Source organism: Betta splendens, chromosome 22 (genome assembly GCF_900634795.4).
Source record: "Betta splendens chromosome 22, fBetSpl5.4, whole genome shotgun sequence".
NCBI classification, from domain to species: domain Eukaryota; kingdom Metazoa; phylum Chordata; class Actinopteri; order Anabantiformes; family Osphronemidae; genus Betta; species Betta splendens.
Window position 1 is genome coordinate 13247613 of NC_040900.2, and position 25257 is coordinate 13272869.

Sequence of the window (25257 nt, forward strand, 5' to 3'; positions counted from 1 at the left end):
ATAATGACAACAAAAACACAATGCAAAGTTTCTACAGTACATATCTGTCAGATTTAACACTTTGATCAACAATTTGATCAACAACCCAGTTCTTCTTTATGTAGCCTGTCCTTAATTAGACAGTACTGTAGCACTGAAGCACTCTTGCAACGTGTAGTGTTCTCCCAGCTCCCTCACAGAGCCCTCAAAAGGCCCTTGTACCCTTGTAGTGTTGTTGTAGTGCCCTCCAGAACCTTGAGTTCTTTAGTTGTGTATACATCCTCTCCAGTTTCTGCGACCACAGCATCATTAAAATTGCACTTAATCTACTGTAATCTAAACTTTGTAGCTCAGACGGTGGTAACTCTCTACCTCCACCCTGGTCATATCATGATTCAGTTTCCACTGTGTAAGTGGTGTGAGTGGGTCTTACCTATAGACCAGCGAGTCATCCTGGCTTCCGTTGTACTGTATCTGGAACATCCTGATGCCGGGAATATTCCTCTGGAAGTTGAACTTGATCAGTGCAGTTGACGACGTGGCTTCGGCCGTCACCACCCTCTTGTCCGCTCCGCTTTTCACGTCACCCGTGACATTGCTGCCGCTGGCCCCGCCGCGGGTTGACGTGGATATGTCAGACGATCCCGGGTCGGGCTCTTGGATGTTGTTGGTGTTGTTGGAAATGTGGGGGAGTTTTATGATCACCAGTTCTACAGTCTGGTGGGCTTCACCAGCGGGGTTGGATGAGATGCAGGTGAAGGAGCCGGTGTCTTTCACGGTGCTGATGAGAATGTCTAGAGTCCCGTTGTTGTAAACCAGCGTCCTGGAGGAGTTGGACACCAGTTTGCCCTCAGGGGAGATCCAGTGGATTGCTGGCTCTGGATCACCTCTCGCCTTACACCTTTAAGAAGTGACAGCCAGTACAGAGGAAAATGTTAGGAGCTAGACAGAATGAGGTCACCTGTACAATAAAAGCAAAGCACTCCTGGGGGGGTTTCCCTAAAGTCCCTGTCTTGTCCCTCCAGGCCGTAACATTAGGGTAACTGCATTATTACAAACGCCTGGAAAAATAATGATTTTGTTTTCATTATTGCTGACAATCTAGCTGGATCTAGCACCCTGTGAGCCTTATAAAAAATTAATTAATCAATAATATGCAAATAAAGAGTTGAATTCTAAACATCTGAAGAAAATCCCTCTTAATAATGACAGATTTCAGTTCTTTTGTGGTGTGGTATAGGATATGATAGAAAACACAGGCTCAGTCTTTAGATACAGTGTGTCTTGGCTTTTTGAAGCTTTTATTAGCAGTTCTATGCAATAAACAGCTGCAGATGTTAAATGATTTGACCCTGTACTGATCTCTATTTATACTTTCTGCAGGAAGCTAAAGACACAAAGAACAAGAATAGCAGCTCATTGATTTCTTTCCTCTTCCTCTTCGTTTCTCTTTCTCATCCTCATCATATTTCCATGTTTGAAAGCATAACATCTATCATGTTTTGAAGTGTGTGACCAATATATATGCAAATGAAGTAATCATCATCTCTAAGACCTGTTGTTGTCTTGATTTAGTTTTATCCTTAAAGTTTTAGCGTGATGTCCCTGTTTTGTGCTTCACTGAAAAGTTGGGCATCTCGTGTATTCTTGAGTGGCTTGGGAACATAATTTTAGCATGTTTTTCTGTGGGTTACGTGGATCAGGGTGCAGAGAAGCACAGTGATGGCGACATATTTACAGTTTGCACTTACCTGAGTGCGACTCTTTGTCCTTCCAGCACCCTCATCTCATGGGAGTATCTGGTGATGAGGGGCGGTTCACACAAGAACTCCTCCTCGGGGATGGACCAAAAGTAGCGCCCGGAGAGGTGGTGGGGCGAGGCACATGTCTCTAGGTCGTCCTCTCTGTTGAGCCGTCGCAGCCACAGTAACTCACAGTTACAGTGGAGAGGATTCCCCCCAAATGACAGGGCAAAAGCAGAAGAGGTCAGGACCCCTGAAGTTGCCAGAACCTGTGTGAAACAACCACTGCATTAAAACTGACACCCAACTCGACCTATTCACTCATTTCAGTCTTAACCAGTTTCCACATGTTACACATTTGTTGAAGTAAAAGCAAAAGCAAAATTATGAATGAAATTCATAATTTAGTAAAGGTTTAACAAGAAAAAGCTTGAACTGTTTTAAATCCAACAAACAGTTTATTGCTCTTGATATGTGTGTTGAATATAAATAATTTTTGCCTTACTTGAACCATTTTTAACAGAAAGAAGACATTACATGACCCCTAGTAGCTTAACTTATTATATATTATGACAGGAGCCATCCTTTGCGTTGTTGTGTCCTACACTATGTGCTTGAGGAATTCATTCATCCAAACTGAACCTGTGCTCGCTGAAAAAGAGGATCCGGCGGCAGCTTTTGGAGTTTATTAGATGTGACGTCAAGTCGGTTGAGCTTCTGTAGAAGAGAAAAAGTTCCCTCCGGAATGAAGTCGAGCATGTTGTGATCTAAACTCAGCGTATGAAGGCTGATCATTTTCTGCAGGAACGACAAAAAAACAGAGCCTCATTATCATTTGCAGGAACCAAAGTGTTTTAGACAGCATTTAATGTAAGTCATCCCACAGAGCCTGATACGCAACCATGTAATACAGTAGGTGATTCTAACATTCAGATTCCCTTGTAGCAAGCTGCTTAACAGACGCCTCATGAAAGCCTCTTTCACAGGACTCAAGCCAAACACATTTCAAATGCTGCTGCAGGTTCTAACCTGGATGGCCTCCCATGGAATTGAGTCCAAGTTATTGTAACTGAGGTCCAATTCTTCCAGCGCCAGCAGGTCATTGAATGCTCCCTGGTGGATCATCACCAGCTGGTTGTTGTTCAGAATGAGGTGGTGAAGTTTTGACATCCCACTGAACGTATCATTGCCTATTCTTGTCAGCCGGTTGCTGTGAGGGGTTGTACAAACACAAATCATTTTCAGCATCCAAAGCTGGCAGCTGTGGATGTAAAGCCGTACAACAGAACTGTACTCAGCTCAGACTGGATATTCAAACCTGTTGAGATGTAGGGCTCTGAGGTTTTCCAGATCAGCAAAGGCATGAGGCGTAATGAAGGAGATGGTGTTTCTGGATAGCGTTAAGTCCACCAGCCGTGTCATGTTTGCAAAGTCTTTCCTTTTAACACTATTAACACAGAAACAAATGTTAAATTAAACAAGCGCACAAACTCAATCCAGGATAAAGAGCTGCAGAACAATATATCAATATATCATTTTAACTATTCCTTTAGGAGATCTTGCCTGATTGTTAGTATTTTATTACTGTGTGGACGTTTTGAATTATTAAAACCAAAAACATGTTCATTAAGATTTTTTTTTAAATAATTACGCTCTAGTTAGGATAGTTCTTCCTTTTTGAGCAGCTTATTTAACAGAGAAGCTATAATGAAATGCTATCAGACAGCCTTGGGCGGCTCTATTGACTGTAAACCGATGACTTACTCTGAGCCTGAAGGAATGTGCTTTTTGTGTTTGATTCTGGAGCCAGGGGATAATATGCTCATAGGCCCACAAAAGCACCCATGGTGATGCTGATCTGTCCGTACATGTAGCGGCCTAATAATCTTTGCGGCAAAAAAGTGTTGTCATCAGATGACATCATAGATCTGCCTCTGCTGTTTTAAGGATCATTTGATATTGAGTTATAATATCAGATATTATTTGGTTAGAATTTAGGATAAGCAGCAGTAAAATTATATAGAAAAAAACATATTATTAGAATTTATATTATAATCATTTTATTTTACTAGTTTAAATAAATATGTTTCACGTTACTTTTATGTGTTCTAAAAGTTAAATCAATAATCAGTCCTCAGATCAGAAACAATATAACGCAAAAAATATTAACAGGCTACTGTAGAAAGGTGATAGTTCTTGATTCTTCACTCTTTTGTATATAAAGTGTCCATAACACTGTCATTGTTGATCTTTTACCTCGTGACAAAGTTATCAGCCAGCCGTAGTTCCACCGTGTGCCTGTCAATGTTGGGTGGTACAAACAGCAGACCTTTCTTGGCACAGAGGGTTGCCAGGTTGGGTGACAGGATCTGACATACACATCGCTTTGGGCAGATTTGTGCCCGCACTGCCATGGCAACTACTAGCATCACACATAGCAACAGCCTCTCCATGATTACCACCCCTCCTGGACACAACACCTGAAACAAAAAAGACAATTAGGGATGTTACAGAATAATGCTGTTGGAACTCATCAAAACGCACCACAATAATGAGCAACAACTTAATAGCAAGTTTTCTAATATCTTCTAATCGTCTTCAATGTGCAATAAAAAAAAACAAAAAAAACCTGTGTGCATCATCCCAGGAACAGCATTTACAGTGCTCACTGGGTAGGCTGCTACGCCCACTGCACTTACTTCTAAATCAACTAAACTGTATGACACTCTGAATGCAGAGAGTTATACTGAGAGTTAAGTGCATGTGAAATATTATAGGTTGGATGGAAGTGCAGCGTGGATAAGTACTGTATGACTTGCACTTCAATCTATGTCCAGCTATATCTTGCATAAAGACAAACTTTGCTCAGCTGTGCACACGAAGGCAATGGAAAACACTTAAGCTTTACACTGGATGACTGCAGTGAGTCTAATTTCTGAGGCTTTAAATCTTAATGACCAGATCAGGCAGGAGTGACTCAAAGGCCTCTGAGTTGGATCATCATCAACTTTCAGACATTACTAATCAAACCGGAGATGTTTATTAGAGCAAATTAATGCATATACACACACATATTCAGTCATCATTAGTGGGAAGCAGTGCCTGTAGTTAATTAGGAAAATTTATATAGAGAGGAAGACAGAGCAGGGTGAAGCAAGGAGAGAGAAAATGCTCATTAATGACAACCTTGATTTGGGTTTGAAGGGCGTGGAGGAATCGGGATTAAAAGGATCACACTCAAACACACAGCAGCTTGATGAGAGTGAAACAAAAGTTGAGGTTTTAATTATTAAAAATGAACTGTTTTTGATGAGATGGAGTTATTGAGCTAAAACAGTTCAGAAAGTACGTCTCACTGCCGCCAACCTTCAAACACTTTCTACAGTTGACCTTTATGTTTCCACAGGAATGAGAAGCGATGGAGCGGGATAAAGTGTTTTCAAGGCAAACACACCAATTAAAGCAGGTTCTTTTTATTACAGTGTTTCTGTTGGCTATGTCATCAGGTGATTCAGTTGTGTGATCACACTACATCAGAAGTAACACTAATAAATTCCTGGAAATAATGCAAACTGAATTCCCGCCTCACACTGGCTGTCACACTGTGTTAAAGTGGATGCCAACCTTGTGCTAGTTAGTCAGTAGTACAATAGTAGTACAATACTGCACCTAGTTAAAACCATGTCGTGTGATTTCTACATGTCCAAGCATTTCTCTAAATCTTGCCTCTGAACTAAACCAGAAATTCCTAGTTTCTGCCATTTCTGCTGTTTCCCCTTGTCATCTTTGGCCCCACACAGCGTGTGTTACACCACAATGACCTGTAGGTGGCTCCACATGTGTCAGATGCACCAAGGAGGTCATAGGTGGTCAGGATTGTGAATATGACTGAACGTGGAATTTTTATTTATTTAGTTAGTATAAAATATTATAATGTAGAGCTATTCAAATAATAGAGGTCATTAAAACAGGAATGTACAACTTCTACTGGTTTCTTTTTCATTCAAATTGGCATGGTGCATATTATGCATTAAGCTTCTTTATTAAATAAATAATTTAATTCAGTTTTGTAGCTCAGTGGAGTTTTTGTGAATGAAGGGTTGTCCACACTGTATATAAGCAGCAGTGATGTATTATTACATTACACTAATACACAATACACTTAACTACCTCTAAATGAGGGATTCTAACCAACAAACAAAAACAACAAAATCACTCGTTAAAGTTAAATGAGCTAAGACATACAGTAAAGTGTTTGGAAAAAGAGGCAAGGGACACAGAATGAGTGAAAACCCTCATGAAATGAATGAATATGAACTGTCAACTATGAAAGCTATGTGTTTAAAATATAATAAATATTTTAGTGATGAATTCTTACCTGTAACCCTGAACTATGCAAATCCTCAAGCTGTCATAGTTTACTGATATGAGAAGTGTCAGTTGACCATGAACATGCACAATAACATAGGAGTATTTGTTTCAGCAATATAGACTGATATAAAGGGCAGAATATCCACATTTCATTATATATTATATATTCTATATTTAGTCTTGCTCTGTGGTCTTTCTATATAAAGTGGCTCTTGCATTCCTCTGTGTAATTACTGGCCTGAAATCTGCTGTCAGAGGTCATACAATCCCTGTTTTTCTCTCTCCCTGTTTGAGTGCAGAGACAGAGGAGAAGAAAGACAGAGCGGCAGCTAAATACAATGCTGGATGACTCATACGCACTCATGCTACACAGACAAGGAGCGTGATAGAGAGAGAGAGAGAGAGAGAGAGAGAGAGAGAGAGAGCTCATGACCCAAAAGCAGATATCAGCTCATTAATTACTCTAAGAAATGACTGTAATGAGTGCGAGAGAGAGAGAGAGAGAGAGAGAGAGAGAGAGAGAGAGAAATAGAAAGGAAACGAGGTAGCATTATCAGAGAGCAAGAGAAAAAAAGAGATCAGAGAACGAGCTAATTAAAATGAGTGCTGAGGTGTGAAAGGAAAAGGGATGAATTTCATTTAGCGCAAGGAGACGAGGTAGGATGGATGAGGGCAGCGCGGTGCTGTCCATCGACAGACAGACCCGGTGTCACACACAGAAATTCAAATTACACTGGAAAAGAGCTCAGTTTCACACAAACCCCTCTTCACGCTGAAGTCCCAGACTCAGTGTAGCCTGGGGTGACATGTAAGACCGCTGGGATCAAATGGAATGGTGAATTAAACAAACGGATTACGGGCAAGGAAGACAAATTAAGCTCTGTTTGTAGTGGTGTGTAAAATACGATTGTGCTCCACACATGTGTGCCGCCTGCTTTATCCACTTCTTTGAACGCCTTCCACTGACACCCCAGCTCGCCTCGAGGTCTTTCACAAAGCCAGTTTCACCCCCGGATTGCTCACTGATGAACAACTGGCTTCCCGGACAGTTGAAATGGATTCTCCACATGCTACGTACAATGAAAGTCAGGCTGCATTCAAATCTCACAGGAACATAACCAGCAGAACATCTTGGCAGTTAAAGGCGACGGCCTGGAACTATTCTCACATTTATGGGAGAAGAAGCTGCCAGAACTGTGATTTAACTGTGATTCTGCTCCTAATCACCCTTTTTTTTCAAGCACAGCTAACTAGGACAGGATAAACATTTGAGGTCACATGTTTTATAGTAAATGAAGTATTTCCGTACTAAAAGCCAAAGAAGAAGCAGCAGGTTCTTCCTGTGTCCAGGCATTTCCCATATTTAAAGCTGAGGTAATTCTAAGGGAGCCTGGAGTCATTAGCTTAGCTAGCTTAGCGGTTTAGGGCTTAAGTCTGGGTTTAAACCAATATTCTCTAGAACAAAATCACATAATCTCTTAAACCCCATTGCTGTGGTTAAAACTGCATCTGTGTTTTTTCTTTTTTTGTAGTCAGTTGCTTAGTGTGAAAAAAAGACCACGTTGGTTTGAGTTTGGTTTATAACCTGAATCTGATTTTACCAAGATGCATTAATCTCATAAATGTCAAACTGGTTGTGCGTAATTACATCTACGCCTGCAGCAATTTGTAGTTATACTGTACTAATTCATTTAACACTCAGGGTCACTGCTACGATTCAAAATCATTAGCTTTCTTAGGACTGTTTTTAATCACTACAAGGCCAAGTGTTCTGTAACATGTGCTTTGCATTAATGTTTAACTGCAAATGTCGTATATAATAAAACATTTCCTAGAAATGAATGCTTTCATTCACTCACGGTGATTTGTTTGGATAAACTGAAAACTATAGAGTTAAAACCAACACTGTTTATTTCCATATTAAAGTGTCATTAGATCCCTTAAAGAGCATTTCTCTGACTCGATACAGTTCAAGGAGCCTTGTTCAGTCATTTCGATGCAGTTGACCTGCACCTGTGATCTTTCTGCCAGAGCAGGACATGCACTGAATGTAACTGTTAATTAGGGGAAATGCTCAATGTTGAAGAAGAGGTTTTTGTAACCGATGGTAACTAGAGGACAGCGATAAACTACTTTAGGATGGCTGAGAGCTGAGTGAACCAACAGACAGTGTTTTTAAGTGGGAGCTTGTGGCCACCATCTTTAGCACATGGCGCAGTTGAAGCATTAGTAAAGAGAAAAGTGCTCCGTCATCCTGAGTGTCATCCGCTGGTTTGCAGGGCTCTTTGCTTAGAGTGTCACGTAGTTTACTATGGTCCTTGTGTTGTTAAAATAGATTAGTCATGTCAGAGTTAGGAAAACACTTCATATGTTGAAGTGTTCTACATCAGTCTCAGAGAGTGTGACTCTCTCCAAGGAAAAGCGCAAAACACACGCAGAAATACAACAGTAAAATAGAATAGTAGTTCATTTTATAAGAGCCCCCACCAGCAGTTCTTTTTAGATTTCTCTGCAGGTATTAGGATGGAAACGCACATTTGTGCACATTTCTAACTCATTTGACACACTGGACCTGTGTGAGATAATTATAATGCATGTGTAAGACATAGAGAGAATCATACAGCTGAACTGGATAAACATGCACACTAAAATTATATATTACCTCAATTGAAATATTAACATGACTGAAGGCGATAACACTTGCTTTTGAGACATGAAACTGCTTCTTTATGCACATTTACTGTATCGCTCCAACAAATGTAAGTCAACAGACGGCCAAACCGTACAGTACTTGTGTCTGTACACTCAGCACATGCATATGGGCGTGATTACAGCAGGGTACTGTGCTGCTTTTAGTGAAAACATTCTGTTTTTCAGATTCTCATTAATACTTTATGTGGGCTCCCGTACCTTCAAGTATGTGTCTTGGTTGTTTGTACCAACATTTGATGCATAACAAAAAAGCACCAAGGCCCAAACCACTTAAAGAAGCCGCTGGCTTCCAGTTCTGCTGCATCCGCTGCTCTGTGTGTCCACCGCAGTAAACCTTGTTCTTAAGCTAATGGATTTACCCACTCTAACAACAGGGGTCAGCAGCTGCCTAAATACATCACAATTACTCTTTATACAATTAGTGCACTTTGATACGGCTGCAATAAGCCAGGCCATGCACACACACACACACACACACACACACACACACACACACACACACACATTGAACACATGAGCAGGCAGGCACTGATTTAGACGCATTAACAACCTACATGCGCACACTGGCACATCGCAAAAATAATCACAAAGACTTGACTAATTTGAATAATCATGCATGGATTACCTTTACATTTCTAAAATAAGATATTCTTCTACACAGAGTCATATAAACAGACCCTAGGGACGTAACAGAACAGGTACAGTAGCAACCTAATTAAACTGAGGATTAATTGTATTTTAAAAGCCTCTTTGATTAAGAGCATTAAAAAAAATGTCTATATAAATGTAGATGCCAACCGATTTCTCTTCTGAGTTTCTGCTAGTATGCACAGTGTTGAGTCCATTGTTTAAAAAGCACTTCTACTTCTGTTCTGTTCCAGTGAGACTTATTCATCACACTTGACTTGCAACGGACCCTGACTTGCACACACTGTGCACCGTTGCATCAGTGCTTCCTTCCTCCGTCGCTGTCTCCTCTTCATAACGGAACTGGATTTAATCAATGAAATCAAACTAATCAAAGGCAGATACAGTCAGCTGGGTGATTTATTAGAGTTTATGAGCTGCCAGCAATACGGCAAGGTCACCACCAAGGTCAGTCTCATTGCAGTGGAATGAGAGCAAACACATGCTTAACATATTCATATGTGTTCACTAAAGAGCTCATTATAAACATGCACATTGAGAAAGAAGGGAAAATAGTGGAGAAAAAAGGAAAGCAAAGGATGTGTTATAGGATATCTTGGCAGTTAAGAGACTAATGGTAATAGTTTAAGTGGCTGATTCATGGCCATGTTGTGTAATATCTGGTCTACAACACTATCTCTGCACCATTACTTGACAGCACAATTTTTCAAAACAAGCCAGAGTGCATCCATCACTGGCCAGTGGATGATATCATGTTCACAAGAACATTTTCCATGCCATAACATTACTATCACCATCCCTCAAAATGCGTTTGAGTGCGTACATCAGGGCTGCTGAGGATGAGCTGATGTAAAACGGTTCCTCAGCTCAATGTTCTACACTGAAACTGAGCCCAGCGATGCCACTTAACTACACAACCCATCTTTTAAGATGAAAAACTGCTCATACATTATGGGCCTGGAGTAAAATCTAGAGCACAAAGCTGTTTCCGTATCATTACTGTGAGCTGCCGAGTGAAGGGCACTACCTGAAGTAGCTTTTAGTCACCACTCGGTTTGATTACCCAGCGCACACAAATGAAGTGTGAAATAATTGCCACAATTTGATTGTGTCACCTGTTGCAAGTTAATCCTCCAGACCTTGTTGTTTGAACTTCTAAGACGAGAACAAATATATTAGTGAAGAATAATATATCTATATAATAAACCTCACTGATACAAATATACAGCCCTAGTTGGCTGGGTATTACAGAAAACAGTATGTGCAACGTGGCCAGGGAATGAACCGATGGATAAAAGAAGAATTTGTCACCGGTGCGGCATTTGCTCCAGTCTCACCATGTCCCTAAAACTGCCTCAAATTTGTGCATTTAGCTGAAATAACATATTTTGATCTGGAACCAAACAAAGAAAAGAAGCAAGGGAGGATCAGTAGCCCAAAGGTGCTTTCAGCTGAAACGCAGAGTATATAGTTCATGTAAATGCATACAGTAGAAGGTCATCAGAAAGATGTGGACTGTAGCAAAGACAGGTTCAGTCCATTTCTATCCATTCATCTTATATTTCCACTTTTCATGTACAAAGCTGTGGAGGTCTGTGCGAATCGGAAAAACATATAGGGTAGAAAATGAGACCCCATCCTGTAATGTGTCAACTAGCTTTTCTTTGTTTTCCTTACCGCGTTTTTATCCTTTGACATCATCCAAACTGCCTGTGTGCATTGAAGCGTTTTGCTGCCAGCAGGATGAAGACGACGATGAGATATGTCTCATGTTTGAACAAAACCTAATCCCATTAATCTATCCTGTCATTACAAACACCCTGTACCACAGAGCGTTAAAAGCAGAGTGTTTCATGGGATGTGGGCGACTCATATACACAGATAAACACAATGACTACATGAACCAAGCAGAGTCTCTATAGAGACCACATCTACCATCTGTGTCTGCAGACACACACACAAAATTAAAAACGCCACTATTTGTCACTGTACTGTAGTTTGACTGGACAAATAAGCTGTCATGATCATGTTGGCACTGTTCCTTCCCTGGGCCTCTTCAGATGGATATTGACCGATTGAAAATGCCTCCGCAAAAACCACAATAGTGAATGTTCTCACCCAGTGGCCTAATAATAAGTATTGGAAGCTGATGTTTCTTTCTGCTTCTACCACTCTTTTAAATTTGAGGACAAAATGTTTACACGCTGCCTAATATAACCCACCTGCTAACAGGAGCCACAATCAGCAGTGTTCACATCCTGCTATAATCATGAAATATTTGCTGAAAACCTCAGTAGAGTCAAAATGCAATTACAAAATATCAATCCATGAGCTGTTCAGTTTTTCTATAGGTTTTTAAATTTAATACTGTACTGTAGGTTGAATTCTGACAACCCATTCACCCATGCATTCATCACCTCACAGTCAGGCCTCTTCTACCCTAGTGGCTGGGTACAAGCTGTGCACTGTCTGCAGATGGCTTCTGGGATCATTTACACGCAGTGGAGGCGCTAAACATATGACACTGTGTGACACTGTTTAGATAACAAACCCATGGCATATATCACAGCTGAAATGCATTTGAAATTCATATTTAATTAGCCATTTGTGTATGTCAGTGCATCTACGCTACCCGAGGAATGTCTCTGTTACACTGATAAATCACCTTTGATTTGAATGGAAGAAGAAAGAGAACTGGAAGGAGTGATCGGGAGAGAGGTGGGAGGATGACAACGCTTTCCATCATCATCCTCAAGGCAAGACAAAGCCGCCTGCTTACACACACACACACACACACACACACACACACACACACACACACACACACACACACACACACACACACACACACACACACACACACAGTATGCATCTACACACACTCAAAAAGACCTGCTTAGGCTACACGTACATGTGGTTGGTCTGAATTGTGGAGGGCATGGCTAACATACTGTATTACAGCTGTATTTGCATTGCTGGTTCACGTGTGTGCTTTTGTGTATGTGGCGCTCGTGTGATATCAACAGGAATGTGAGCGCATAAATCTGTGCCTCTCTCATCTTCAGCTTATCCATCTCCTGTCTTCCACACTTGAGGGCAGAGATAGTGGGAAGTGTGTGAGCAAGGGAGCGATTACAGTTAAATTTATAACTAACTATCAGCCACCTTAAAAATTAAACATCTAAGCGAGAGCCTGGAAAATTTCACTGAAGGGCTATTTCCCACAGCAGGAGCTATTGTGTCTTCCTCAGCCCACTGTCTTCGCCCTTACAGCTGAACTATTGACTTTTTTTTGTTGGTTCACAGCTAATCATACTCAGAAGACCCAGCACTTCTGAAGTTTATCTCAAATGTGGACAACTTGATATAGTTTTGCTTAAGTATATTTCATAACTTTTTCATGTGGGAATACCGAGTTTCTTACAATGCTGTACTGAGGTCAAACTCGAGGCTTCAAAACAAACCGTGAAAGCCATTCATGCTAACAGAAGGTTCTTCTAAGGCTTTGTACTGCAAAAGAAAAAGAAACTTCTGTGTTTGTAAATTGTTCATTTACAACCATACAGTAGAGTTCGATTGATCCTGAATTCATTGAGGCAGATACAAAGCCTGACGTATGAAGTGCCTTGTCAAGTACTGTACTTTGCATTGTACCCTACAGAATGCTAGCCAGCTTTAGCCTTGCTTTAATTTTGAAGCACATAGATAGTGTCTAAAGATTCCTCCTCAATATTAAACATTGTAATAAAAAACTGTAAGAGGCCAATCTCTCTCTACACTGAATGTCACTGTTGTCATTCCCATATTAAAGCATGAGGCATTTTATGTAAAATAAATCATGATTAATGGCATTTTCCTCTTCCTCTCTTTGATGACTATAATTATCTCTTCCTCTGGTTGACATGCCAACTGCCGTCTTATTTACTGAATGTATTGTTTGACCTATACAGTGCATAGTCAGTCTTATAAAGAAAAGATGACAAAGAGTTCATCTTTTCATCATCATCTGGATAATAATCGTCTGATTACCCAGAGGAGTAGTTCGCCTGCTTTTGAGCCAATTTTATCAACTCTGCACAATTTAAAATATAAATGTTATTTTTTTCATCTTTGTTAATTTACTGTGCTGTATTTAATTACACAGCATGCCTGAAGTTGCCATCTATGTATATGTACAGTACAGTATCAACACATAAGCCAAATTACTGTGCTTCAATGAACCATGAACGCCACCTTGATTCTGGCGTCTAAAGCATCTTTTCTATCCCTTAAGTCCAGCTGGTCTTAGCAGATTCTGATCCCAAACCTGCCTACCAGGATGTTTACTTCCTGGAATAAAAGTCTGTTGACCTTGTTATTTTTAACTTTGTTCTTCCAAATGGAGGAGAATGCAGAGAGTCAGCGAGGAGACAGGTACAACTGTGGCGTGCAGGCAGTATGTCTCAGAGGATAGGGTATTTGTGTGTGTGAGAGAGAGTGGGCTTCGTTAAATAATTTACACTGATCCAAACATGAGCACGCTCTTTTATTATTAACACACAGACACTAAAATGTCAAAGTTAATGTGTAAGTGAATTACAACTAAATATGTAGCTAGTAACAGAGAGCAGCTCCATATGCAGAATGGAAATAAGGTATTAAACATTCATGAAGCCCATCCTGTGTTTACCTGACTCCTCAGTGTCCCACACTTTTAAAACAGTAGATAGAAAATGGACTCAGGCAACAGCATTTAGATAAAATTCAAGAAGGCATTTGCAAGTAGTGAGCCTCCTAGATAATGTACTCTGTGCTACAGTAGCTGCCCTACCTACTCCACTGAAGCAGCTTGGTGGCTAAAACCGACAGTGAGGTTGTGCTAGGCAGCTCCCAGCTGCTGCATACACTGGAATATGTGGATGTGAAGAAGAGCACTGCTGCAGGAAGACTATAAATACATTCATGTATGTAGCACTTCATCAGGTTACAGCGGACTTTAAAAGCCTGCACAGAAGCAGGAACAATGCAAGGAGGGCGCGAGACGTCTAAAATTAGGGCTAAAAATATATTTTTGGTTGAATCACACACAGGTTGAATCCATTTGAGCATGCAGGTTGTGAGCACTGAACACTGGATATGAAATATACTGTATAGACACAGCTGTGGCAACAATTTATATTGAGTGCTTTTTCTACTTCTATTATAAACTACTGCACAAAATATATATCATTGTATTAAGTGTAACTATATAGTTCTGTCTTTTTTGGACATTTTTATTTACCTCATCATCAAATGAGAATGTATGTGATACTCGTGGATACAACAATCCAGTCTTATTTTTCATGTGTTACACTGTATACTGTATTATATGCAGGGATCATGGGAGAGGGTCTATGATACAGTAATTACTTCACATATTTACATTCAGTGCATTAGTTTATGCAATAATTGCTCAAGATTCTTTATTGTCACTGTTGTGAATCTTGAACCATAAGCAATGTATAAGTAATGTATAATGCACCACATCAGGTCATCATTTTGACACTTATTATTCTCTGCAGGTCATGTCCATTAGTTAAAAATCTAGTCCATTGGTTTTAATGAATACAAATGGTTTATTTGGAAGAAGGAAAACTGTGAAAGAAGGATTCTCATTTGTGGTTTCATCAAAAGAGAGTTAACGTTAACGCCTCATACTGTTAAATTGAGACTAACTGATTTGGGGAACAGAGAGAGCTTTAGCTTGAGGTTTTACATATAAATTGGATATTTTGTTCCCCAACAAAAGACAACTTGATAAATTTCAAAAACTAGTGAAAAGATGAAAGCATTTCTTTATGTGCCATCTATCTGACATACAGTTGTCATTTTTGTCATTATTTCTCCTTAAGTTCTATTCAGCAGGGTTTGTTTATCTCACATGTCTGTTTTCCTTTGTAGTTGTGTTTGGGTGCGAGATGTGAGTTTTGCATCATTACGAGGAAAACAAATGAATGGATGCAATTAATTGCATGTAATTTAATGCAGGCTTCAACCAATATCCCAAGTATTAGTACATAAGTGCTCCTATGTCACCCTTAGTGTGTTTGTATTTTGGCCAGCCTTTGTGTACATGGAGGCATGCTAGACCGCCACTGGCTAATCACCAGTATCTAGGTTAAGTACAGATCACCACGGTGTGTGTGTATTTGTGTATGTGTGGATGCACGTTAATTTGCATGTGTCTACACATATAAACAAGCATAAATAGCCACACAAGTAGGCTAAATGCAGCTTGTACTGTGTGTGTGTGTGTGTGTGTGTGTGTGTGTGTGTGTGTGTGTGTGTGTGTGTGTGTGTGTGTGTGTGTGTGTGTGTGCATTTTGACTGTAGTGACACGAGGCAGATATTTCAGAGCTGTAGCACGATGTAGTACAGGGTAAATACAGCCACTAAACCTGATGCTGAGTCTGAAACGCAGCCTGATATCACATTTATCTACTGTATATATTATGTGCAGGTACCTGCTATGACATATTAGATTTCACTGTGTTATGTTATAGCACAGTTACAGCTTTTTAAGGTAACTGCTGTTGTATTGCGGCCACCATGCTGTTTAAAAAAGCTACAGTCCTGCAGCACGAGTGAACTGGAGGTTGAAACACTGCTAATGCTGTCCAGTAACAACGGAGGAGCTCTCCATGGTGCTGAATGTACAGATACTGTTTAGCACAGATTATATAGCAGGCGTATCAGACTAGAGCCACTCTCTTTCTGGTTTTCTATCCCTCACTGCTCCAGCTACTTCTGATAACATTGATCAGGTGTGTGATCAGAAGGGAGAGTTAGAAACCAACAGGACAGTGTCCCTCAAGGACTCAAAGTATGATGAGAGAGGCAAACCTACAACTTTTTATAACATTTATAATTTTTGGTTTACTTACTGTCAGGTTGTAGCGACTCACATTGTGTAGTGATTAACGCCTACCTAGTATATGTTGATGTTTGAGAGACACTGCAGGGTGAAAGCTCCAGTGACCACACAGGACTAAAAATAGATTGAATTCTATCGTCATAATGAGCAAACTGCATACAAACACACCATGTCATTTCATGTTCAGATGTGAAAATTTTGCAGTTTAATCTTCACTCTGGGTAGCAATATTTTAACTGTATGACAGGTCAGTTAGTTATGATTATTTTTTATCAGATTTAATCATAATGAAATTATTAGATTATCTACGCATCAAATAACTACAGCAAAATGCTGATTAATGCTTCTGAACAATTGTGATGTAATGTGTTGATGTCTGATGACCTGTAACACTCTACAGACCCACTCCTCTAAGACAGACCTTTTCAGATGATTTAGGTCCTGCACTGTACATACTGGGATACCTACAGCAGAGTGCGGTAAGTTGTTGTGACTGACAGAGAGGAGGAGCATTACTCTTTGTCCAAGACCTCATGGTATTGTTAGTTTAGAACTGCAAAAACGCCTATGGGATCTGGGAATTAGCTTGAAGGAGGCCCCTACAGGCTGAGGTAGCGGCCCTCAAGCATTTAGGGTTGGCCCTGTGCTGAAGCGAGAGACGAGGAGGAGAAAAGAAACAATTGGCAGGGAACAAGCAGTGGAGCCAGTGATGCATCACCAGTTGGCAGATCACTCCCCGACAGGGTGGGAATCAGTGCACTAAGGGCTGGGAATGACTTACCCTGCGGTGACTCATTGTGTCACTGTCCTGCTGTATCTCTGTACTGTACTGCCTTCAGTCCAGTCATGAGTTTGCAATAAGGAATGCTGCACATCATGTTATATTAGGAATAGTCACTGACACACCCAAGTACAGTAATTGAAGTAAGGACACCTGCTAGCAGAGTCTGTTAAGTGATGCTTGTGGACTTTTGCTGTTTCTCATTATTACTCATGAGCAGCATATGGAGCCATGCAGTTTCAAAACAAAAAATAGTGAGCTACAGTATAAAGTGTAATTACAGATAAAACCCTGATGTTGGGCTCTCACAACCATGGTCTTGCATAGACATTTTAAGGGCAGTGGCCCAAAACAAAAAAGGGCAGTTACACTATACCCTAATTAAAGACAAAGGGCTTCTCTATAATAATCATAAAAAAACATTATAATAAATTAAGGTGAGGGCTTGAACCACAGACCAGCTACTTTAAAGTCCAACACTTTACCTTTTGGGAGACTAATATATATTTAATTAGATATGCATTCAGCTCAATTTTTTTATTCAAATACATAATTTTCCATCATTCAGCCACACTCTAGCTTTGGTCCAATAATTATCTTACCTGTACCTGCCTGCTCTGGCTGATGCCTCATTCCCTGATTCGCCCTCTGCCTCACATTAAATAAAGGCAATTACATGCAATTTCATTATTATTGATACTACTTTCCTTGCTACACAACACACATGTGAAAGCGCACACACAGACTTGAATACACAAAAGAACAAAAAATCTCTGGCGTTGACCGAAGCCAGTGACTGTCTGACTGACTGCTCTAGTTAGGGAGTGAGTGAGAAATACCGAAGCGGAGTACATGGAGTGACTGACAGACACAGCGGCTGTTCGGGCTCCAGCGAGAAAAGCAAAACCTGGAGTGGAATAGGAAAAAAAAATCATTTGCCTTCTCTAATGGCACTTTGGTATGTGAGGGCAAACGGCAATGGCTCGAGCCCCACGCCCCCACTTCCCTGTGCACGTCCCTGCTCACAACCCCCACCACATCACTTTCGCTTGTCTACCAGATGCCAATAGTATGAACGAGCCTATCGCGATTTTTAGAGATTTTGAACACGCACAGCCGATTATTCAATTGAAGGCACTTGGCAGCACATTTCTCCAAAGACCACAGTCAACATTCAAAAAAGGTCAAAGCGCATTGGACATCATGTCTCTATTCTATGCACATAAACTATTATAAAAGCAACATTGCACCAATGGGTGGGAAGATACATCTTGAGTAGTGCAAAGATGCAGTCAACTACAACTGCCTCCCAATATTTTAAATCACATTAATCTGTTTCTTTGCACTTACCTAAAACATGCTTTTACAGTATAATAATGTAAACAAGAAGAACTTATCTAGTTCTGTAAACAAAGATATTTCCTGCGTATTTTCTCCTGTTTGACATTTCTTTAGGTTTATACTTCTGGACATGCATACCATACATCAGGACAACTTTCATGCATGGAACTAGCTGATCAGTCCATACGGATACTGCAGCGATCCTGTGACTGCTAAATACTGTACGACTAGAAATAACAAGCTATAGATGCTGTATATATGTGTGGAGTGCCCAAACAAATAATCTTAAGGTTATTCTCACTACCACAAGAACCCGACTCCATTAATGATATAAAAACTCCAGGACTTGGTTTTTGTTAGAAATTCTGATGCTCGAGTATCTATTTTTACCACTGAAGAGACAGGAAGGTGAAGGTATACACAAGGGGAAGGAGGTGGGTGTGGGGGACTGTATACTGACTCACATTGACAGGCAGGCTAAAAAAACAAAAGATGGTAGGGAATGTAAACCTTGTAATGCTGAACTAAGCTACTCAATAAGAAATAAGGCAGAGGAGCAGATGAAGATTAGAAAGTGACCACAGCGTGAAGGAAAGAACAAAAGAGGCAAGACAGACCTAGCAGGAGGAAGACGAGGTGGAATCTGAGATGAGGAAATAAAGAGAACATGAAAAAGCGCCAGACATGTTGGTAGAGACACGTTTAGCTTTAGGGAAGGAAGGATAGCATCTGTGAGCTGTCTGACTGAACACATCAGCTTTTAAAGGGAAACAAGTGCACGTGAGGGGAAAATGTGCAGAAATAAAACGGCTAAAACAATAGGGAACATCATCAAAATGTTTAAAGCACAACACATTACTGTTGTGGGTGTATACATAGCACATTTACTGAAAGCAGTGTCCTTAGCTGTGTGACCTTGTAGCCATATGTAATGTCAGCAGCACTGTACCACTGTGAGTATTGTACAACATTTACACTGGTGTGATCCTTATCCATATATATTTGTCATTGACGTTGCATATTGGTGAGGTCTTAAGGTCTCCATAAGAACCTTGTAGTCCATACAGATACAAGTGTGCTCCAGCTGCTACACAGAAATTCCTTGAAGGACACAATGATATAAGGCTGTATGTGATATACAGTAGATGGATGTTAATGCATTTACACTGTCAGGTAGGTGAACAGTGATGTTCAAGCAAAGCAGAGAGACAATCCATCCATCCATCCATCCATCCATCCATCCATCCATCCATCCATCCATCCATCCATCCATCAATATCTTGGGCAGATCCAAAAGAGGCTGGACAGATTATTGAGGCCTCATATGGTTTGGGACTGTCTTTGTGTTAACTTACTGAAATGATATTACCATTACAACCCATATTTGGGTGACATATTTGACTTTGAATATGTATTCATGCCAGAACTTAATTTTTTAGTCCTTCTTTGCTTTCATTTACAGTTTTTATCAGTCGCTTTGACCTGTTTTGCATAACTAGGTTCCACTTATTTTTATCATCACTATTACAGCAGAGCATCAGACACATGTAGCAAATGTCTAAACCTGTTCTGTTTACACATTTTCTCTTCCCTTTTGTAAAACAGTCACTGACACTGACGCCATTCAAACAGTCTAAACTTCATTGTTTTAGCTTTGTGATCAAAGGAAAACCATCTGTTCCTAACTATTAGAAACCAGTAAGACCAATATGAAGTCACCATAGCACCTGTTTGACACTCCTCCACAAAAATCTTCAAAAATCAGTCCTTAGACCTTAAAAATGGTACCAGGTCTGTGTTGTTCTTTACAGTGAATGGAGGGGGTCTAAAGCAGAGACTGAGTATCAATAGTGGCTGTGTCTTATCCTCCAATAGATTTAAATTTTAGTTTACACGTATTTTCTGTAATATTTACAATATTTCAGTTTTCTGCCACAGTTTGAAAAGACATTGAAAAATGTCATGGATTCAAAAAATCAAAGCATTTCTGTTTTGCATAAAAGGTAAATTTGACGTAAACTACGAAGATAACAAATAACAACAGGCTCCAATGACAATCATTAAAGCACTGAATTACACTGAGATCAGTGGTTTGTATTTTTCTGTCCACTGTGTTATGACTGACTGAACGGGTTCATATACTGTACTTGGTTGCAAGTTGTATTGTTTGAAGGCAAAATGAGTTTTTGCTGCATATTTCCAGTGTTTTAACGTTTAGAGCATTCAGCAAACAAAGCGTATCATTATGACACTGGAGCCGCTGTTTAGACCTGTGTGTGAACTGTTAGGAGAATGTGTTGTTTCATTGGACGGCTGCGTCAAAGCGACTGATAAAAACTGTAAGAGGCTTTCTAAACCCAAACAGTCCTGCTGGAGGTTTCTCTTCATTAGAGAGGGAGTTTTTCCTCCTCACTGTTGCTGTCAAATTCCACATACAGTACAGTGTACAGTATGTGGAATTTGTTGGGTTTAACTGTGTAAGATCTTAAACCTTACCTTGTAAAGTGCCTATAAATACTGTAACAATGTTGGGATTTGGCTCTATGTAAATAAAATTGAAACATTCATGACATCCATCCATCCATCCTACCATCCATCCATCCATCCATCCATCCATCCATCCATCCATCCATCCATCCATCCATCCATCCATTCATCCATCCATCCATCCATCCATCCATCCATCCATCCATCCATCCATCCATCCATCCATCCATCCATCCATCCATCAATATCTTGGGCAGATCCAAAAGAGGCTGGACAAATTATTGAGGCCTCATCTGGTTTGGGACTGTCTTTGTGTTAACTTACTGAAATGATATTACCATTACAACCCATATTTGGGTGACATATTTGACTTTGAATATGTATTCATGCCAGACCTTAATTTTTTAGTCCTTCTTTGCTTTCATTTACAGTTTTTTATCAGTCGCTTTGACCTGTTTTGCATAACTAGGTTCCACTTATTTTCATCATCACTATTACAGCAGAGCATCAGACACATGTAGCAAATGTCTAAACCTGTTCTGTTTACACATTTTCTCCTGACCCCATCCCCCATCGCCTTCATCCTGCAGCTATGCCATTACATATCGTTTGTCTACTCCTTCAAACGCTTTTAAACAAAGTTGAGTTTGATCAGTCACACTGTAGAATTCTTACAATTGTCTAATGTAGTTTGCAGGTGATGTCTAACCACTTTAAGGCTAATACGTTGGTATAAGGATGTTTGTTTAAATGTTATGTTAAATGTCAGTTCAATATACTTTTGATTCTGTTGTGATTTGGAATTCCATCACAAGCATAAAAACACGGATGATATATACATTTTCTTTTATATTTCTATAATTGGGGCCTCAGTAGGAAATAAAAAAGCACATTCACGCTCTGATTCACAAACTCCTGCTGTTTAATACGGGACGAGAACAACAAAGACACAGAAAGAGAAAGTCAGAAGAAAAATATGAGAACCGTGAGCACTGTATTGGTCAATGGCCATTTTAAAAGATAAATACCAGAACATAGCAGCATAATTAGATGCATCAATATTAAGTCTACATATACAGTATGTGTAATAGAACATATGTATTGAATATGCTGTGCCCCCAAACATTGACAAAATATGTGACATGTCAAAACAGTGCTGTTAAGTACAGTAAAGTAAATATTTGGTAACAGCTACGTACATAGTCACACTCCAACTCTTAGTGCTGTTTTAGATTTTCTTTTCTATGTCTGTCACTCTAGCACTTTTTTTTGGTGAAAGGAGATAAACTCAGTGCCACACTGCTACTTTATTGCAAGTGTGGACGGAAAACAAGACTGCTTTGAGAGACAGGCAGCTCTTACTTTGAAAGAGTTCAGTGTGAACACATAGCAAAGGCGAGTCTTTTAGGTGTGAATACCGTAAATACTGCACCCCAGCATGTAATCGTTTGCGTATCCTCAAGTATGATTATCCTGCTCCAGCTGTTTTTCCTCTGTCCTTCTATTCCTAACTCAACCATCCTAACACCTATTATTCCACAGGGGCCACAAGCAAAGTGAGCAAAAAAGGTGAGCAGGCTGACCCAGGCCTGGCTGGCCCCTCCGCGGGAGTCGATTGCCAAGCTGCCCCTAGGGATCCAAGAAGTCTTTCAACTCAATGGGAGAGACACACACAGATAACACGTTTGAACTCACAAGCTGGTGGAGAAGGCAAGGGAATGTTAATGGGAGGAAAGACGGAGATGAGAGGGAAGAAACGGAGAAAGGGGTGGGGTGATCAGTGGAAAAGAAATTATACTATTGAGCAAGGACAAGGGAAGTGTGAAAACAGACAAATGTGGGGACATAAAGGAAGAAAGAAGCTGTGCAGGGAGAGGGATGCTGAAATAGAATAACTGCGCTGAAAGCTTTAAGAAAGGTGGAAAGGAGAAAACATGCGAGTAAATCTGTGGCCGTGTCTGAAGGTGATGGAAAGGTCAAACCCATTCACCCACCCTTTCATCCATCTACTTCCACCTCACGCATTCTCCCAACCCCCTTATCCGTCTATCCATTCTTCAACTCCTTTCACTTTCAGCCATTCATTCACCCCTCTCTCCATCTATCTATTCATCCATCCAGGCATCCATTCATCAAAGTGAGTAGGGGACACAGCAAGACTTGACTTTGACTTTGATGTGTTTTGCTGCACCGTTGAGGGGCTCGGCACACACACGCGCACACACACGCACACGCACGCACGCACGCACGCATGCACGCACACACACACACACGCACACACAGTATTAGTTTAAGTTGCTCTAGTGGCGAGTTGCAGGTTGAATTCCCCCACTGGAGCACAAACCTCTGAGTGAACTCCAAAGCATTAAAATGTGTAGCACTTTGTTCATTAAAAAGATAAAACAAACACAGGCTGCTGTTTGATCTCCCATCTCCCTCCCTGTCTGTCTCAGCATCTTCCTCCCTTAAGCAAAGAAAAAAAAGAAGAGCAAAGAAAAAACAAGCTTTGTCTTCATGTGTTTAACCTTCAACTTTCAGTTGAGAGGATGATTGACAGGTGCTGAAAATATAAGGGCAATGTTTTTCAGCTCAGACTTTACCAATTTTATTCATTAGTCTGTACATTATTGAATAATCTGCTGATGATGATTTGATTGATATATTAAGTCTTTTATGGTTAATGATATAATTCTATTAATTATTATACATTTATTATCATGTTCCACAGCCAAATGTAATCATTTGGTACGAAATGACCATGAAAAAGCCCAAATGACTGAATTGACTGAAACATTACTTACATGATTAATCAGTTTTTTTTTTTTTATTGCTTTACCAATTTAGAAAAAAAAAAAAACAATTAAACATAACAACATAGAGCTTGGCCCACCATAAAAATGTGTTTTGTTGCAACAATTAGATTTTTAGAAAGGAGTGTTAAGTTTTGATTGCAGTCTTTCATTTCAAGTCTTTTATGGTTAATGATATAATTCTATTAATTATTATACATTTATTATCATGTTCCACAGCCAAATGTAATCATTTGGTACGAAATGACCATGAAAAAGCCCAAATGACTGAATTGACTGAAACATTACTTACATGATTAATCAGTTTTTTTTTTTTATTGCTTTACCAATTTAGAAAAAAAAAAAACAATTAAACATAACAACATAGAGCTTGGCCCACCATAAAAATGTGTTTTGTTGCAACAATTAGATTTTTAGAAAGGAGTGTTAAGTTTTGATTGCAGTCTTTCATTTCGGTAAAGATGTGAGTTGTTAATAAGTGCCAAATTTTGACAATAGGCAAAAACTCTAAGAATGAAGGGACACTTAGATTGCTCCATATTTACTGTTCAGAGAAATTATCATTTATTCTTCTGCAAAAAAGCCTCTGAAACAGGCCACAGGCCTTTTTGCCTTGGGCTCACAGACTACAACCACTGTAGTGCTTTAAATGATAATTTCTCTGCACCTGAAGTGAAACCAAATCCGCACTTCCTGTATATGTGTGTATAGATAGAAATACAGGGGTTTATGAACAACTGCAAACAGATGCTTGACTGGATTGGTATAGATTAATCCCTTTTAGAGAACAGAGGCCTGTTATCCAGGTGGCATTAGGGAATACTCCCCTTTATGCTAACAAGAGTTGTGATAAAGATATTGTGGGAGATATGACAACAAGTACAGTATGAGGTTAGCCAGAGTGAGAGCAATAAACAATATGTGAATCTTCTTCTACTTCTAGGTATGATTATATCTGGGTAAACACCCTGTATGGTCAGATTAGATTTAACTTTGCCTGAGGCATTGTTGCCATGTTAAGATTACAGATGTAGTCATAATTAGAGCATTTTCACATGGACTCTGTTCCCATTCTATACTTTCCTCTTCTCCCTCTTTGTACTTTCTCCTTCCTCCCTTTCTCCCTGATTCTAGCTGAGTTCAGCAGTCAGACACATCCCAGAGGGACATATCGAGGGTAGAAGTGTAGATCTAACTGCCAGCTGAGGAGGCGATAAGGCAAAGGAGAGAGTGCAACAGAGAGAGAGCAACAGAGAGAGGGGCACAGGGGAGAAGGCATCAGCAGCACCTCTCGCAGGTAAGGACGATAAAAGCTGATTTCTCACATACAAAGCAGATATGAGGATGAGAAGGCAGCATTTCAGCTGTTCAGGTAAGAGATGAGGGGAAAGGATTTGCTCCTTTGACAGAATGAAACAACAATTACAGGGCTGATTAGGACCATGACAGAAAGTCAAGAGCAAAACGGGCTGGTCAGGTTTCCACTGCAAAAAC

General features: G+C 40.0%; 1 protein-coding gene across 1 annotated transcript in view; it reads right to left on the reverse strand.

The window, feature by feature from the left end:
- The window catches only part of lrfn5a (leucine rich repeat and fibronectin type III domain containing 5a), an 80537-nt gene that overhangs the window by 12326 nt on the left and 42954 nt on the right, over positions 1 to 25257 (reverse strand). The window contains exons 3-8 of the mRNA XM_029138431.3: positions 3978 to 4201; positions 3040 to 3168; positions 2751 to 2931; positions 2364 to 2519; positions 1731 to 1990; positions 413 to 880 (exon numbers count right to left, since the gene is read on the reverse strand). Coding sequence (XP_028994264.1) covers positions 413 to 880; positions 1731 to 1990; positions 2364 to 2519; positions 2751 to 2931; positions 3040 to 3168; positions 3978 to 4174 — 1391 coding nt within the window. The 5' untranslated portion in view covers positions 4175 to 4201. The remainder of the gene's footprint in view (positions 1 to 412; positions 881 to 1730; positions 1991 to 2363; positions 2520 to 2750; positions 2932 to 3039; positions 3169 to 3977; positions 4202 to 25257) is intronic.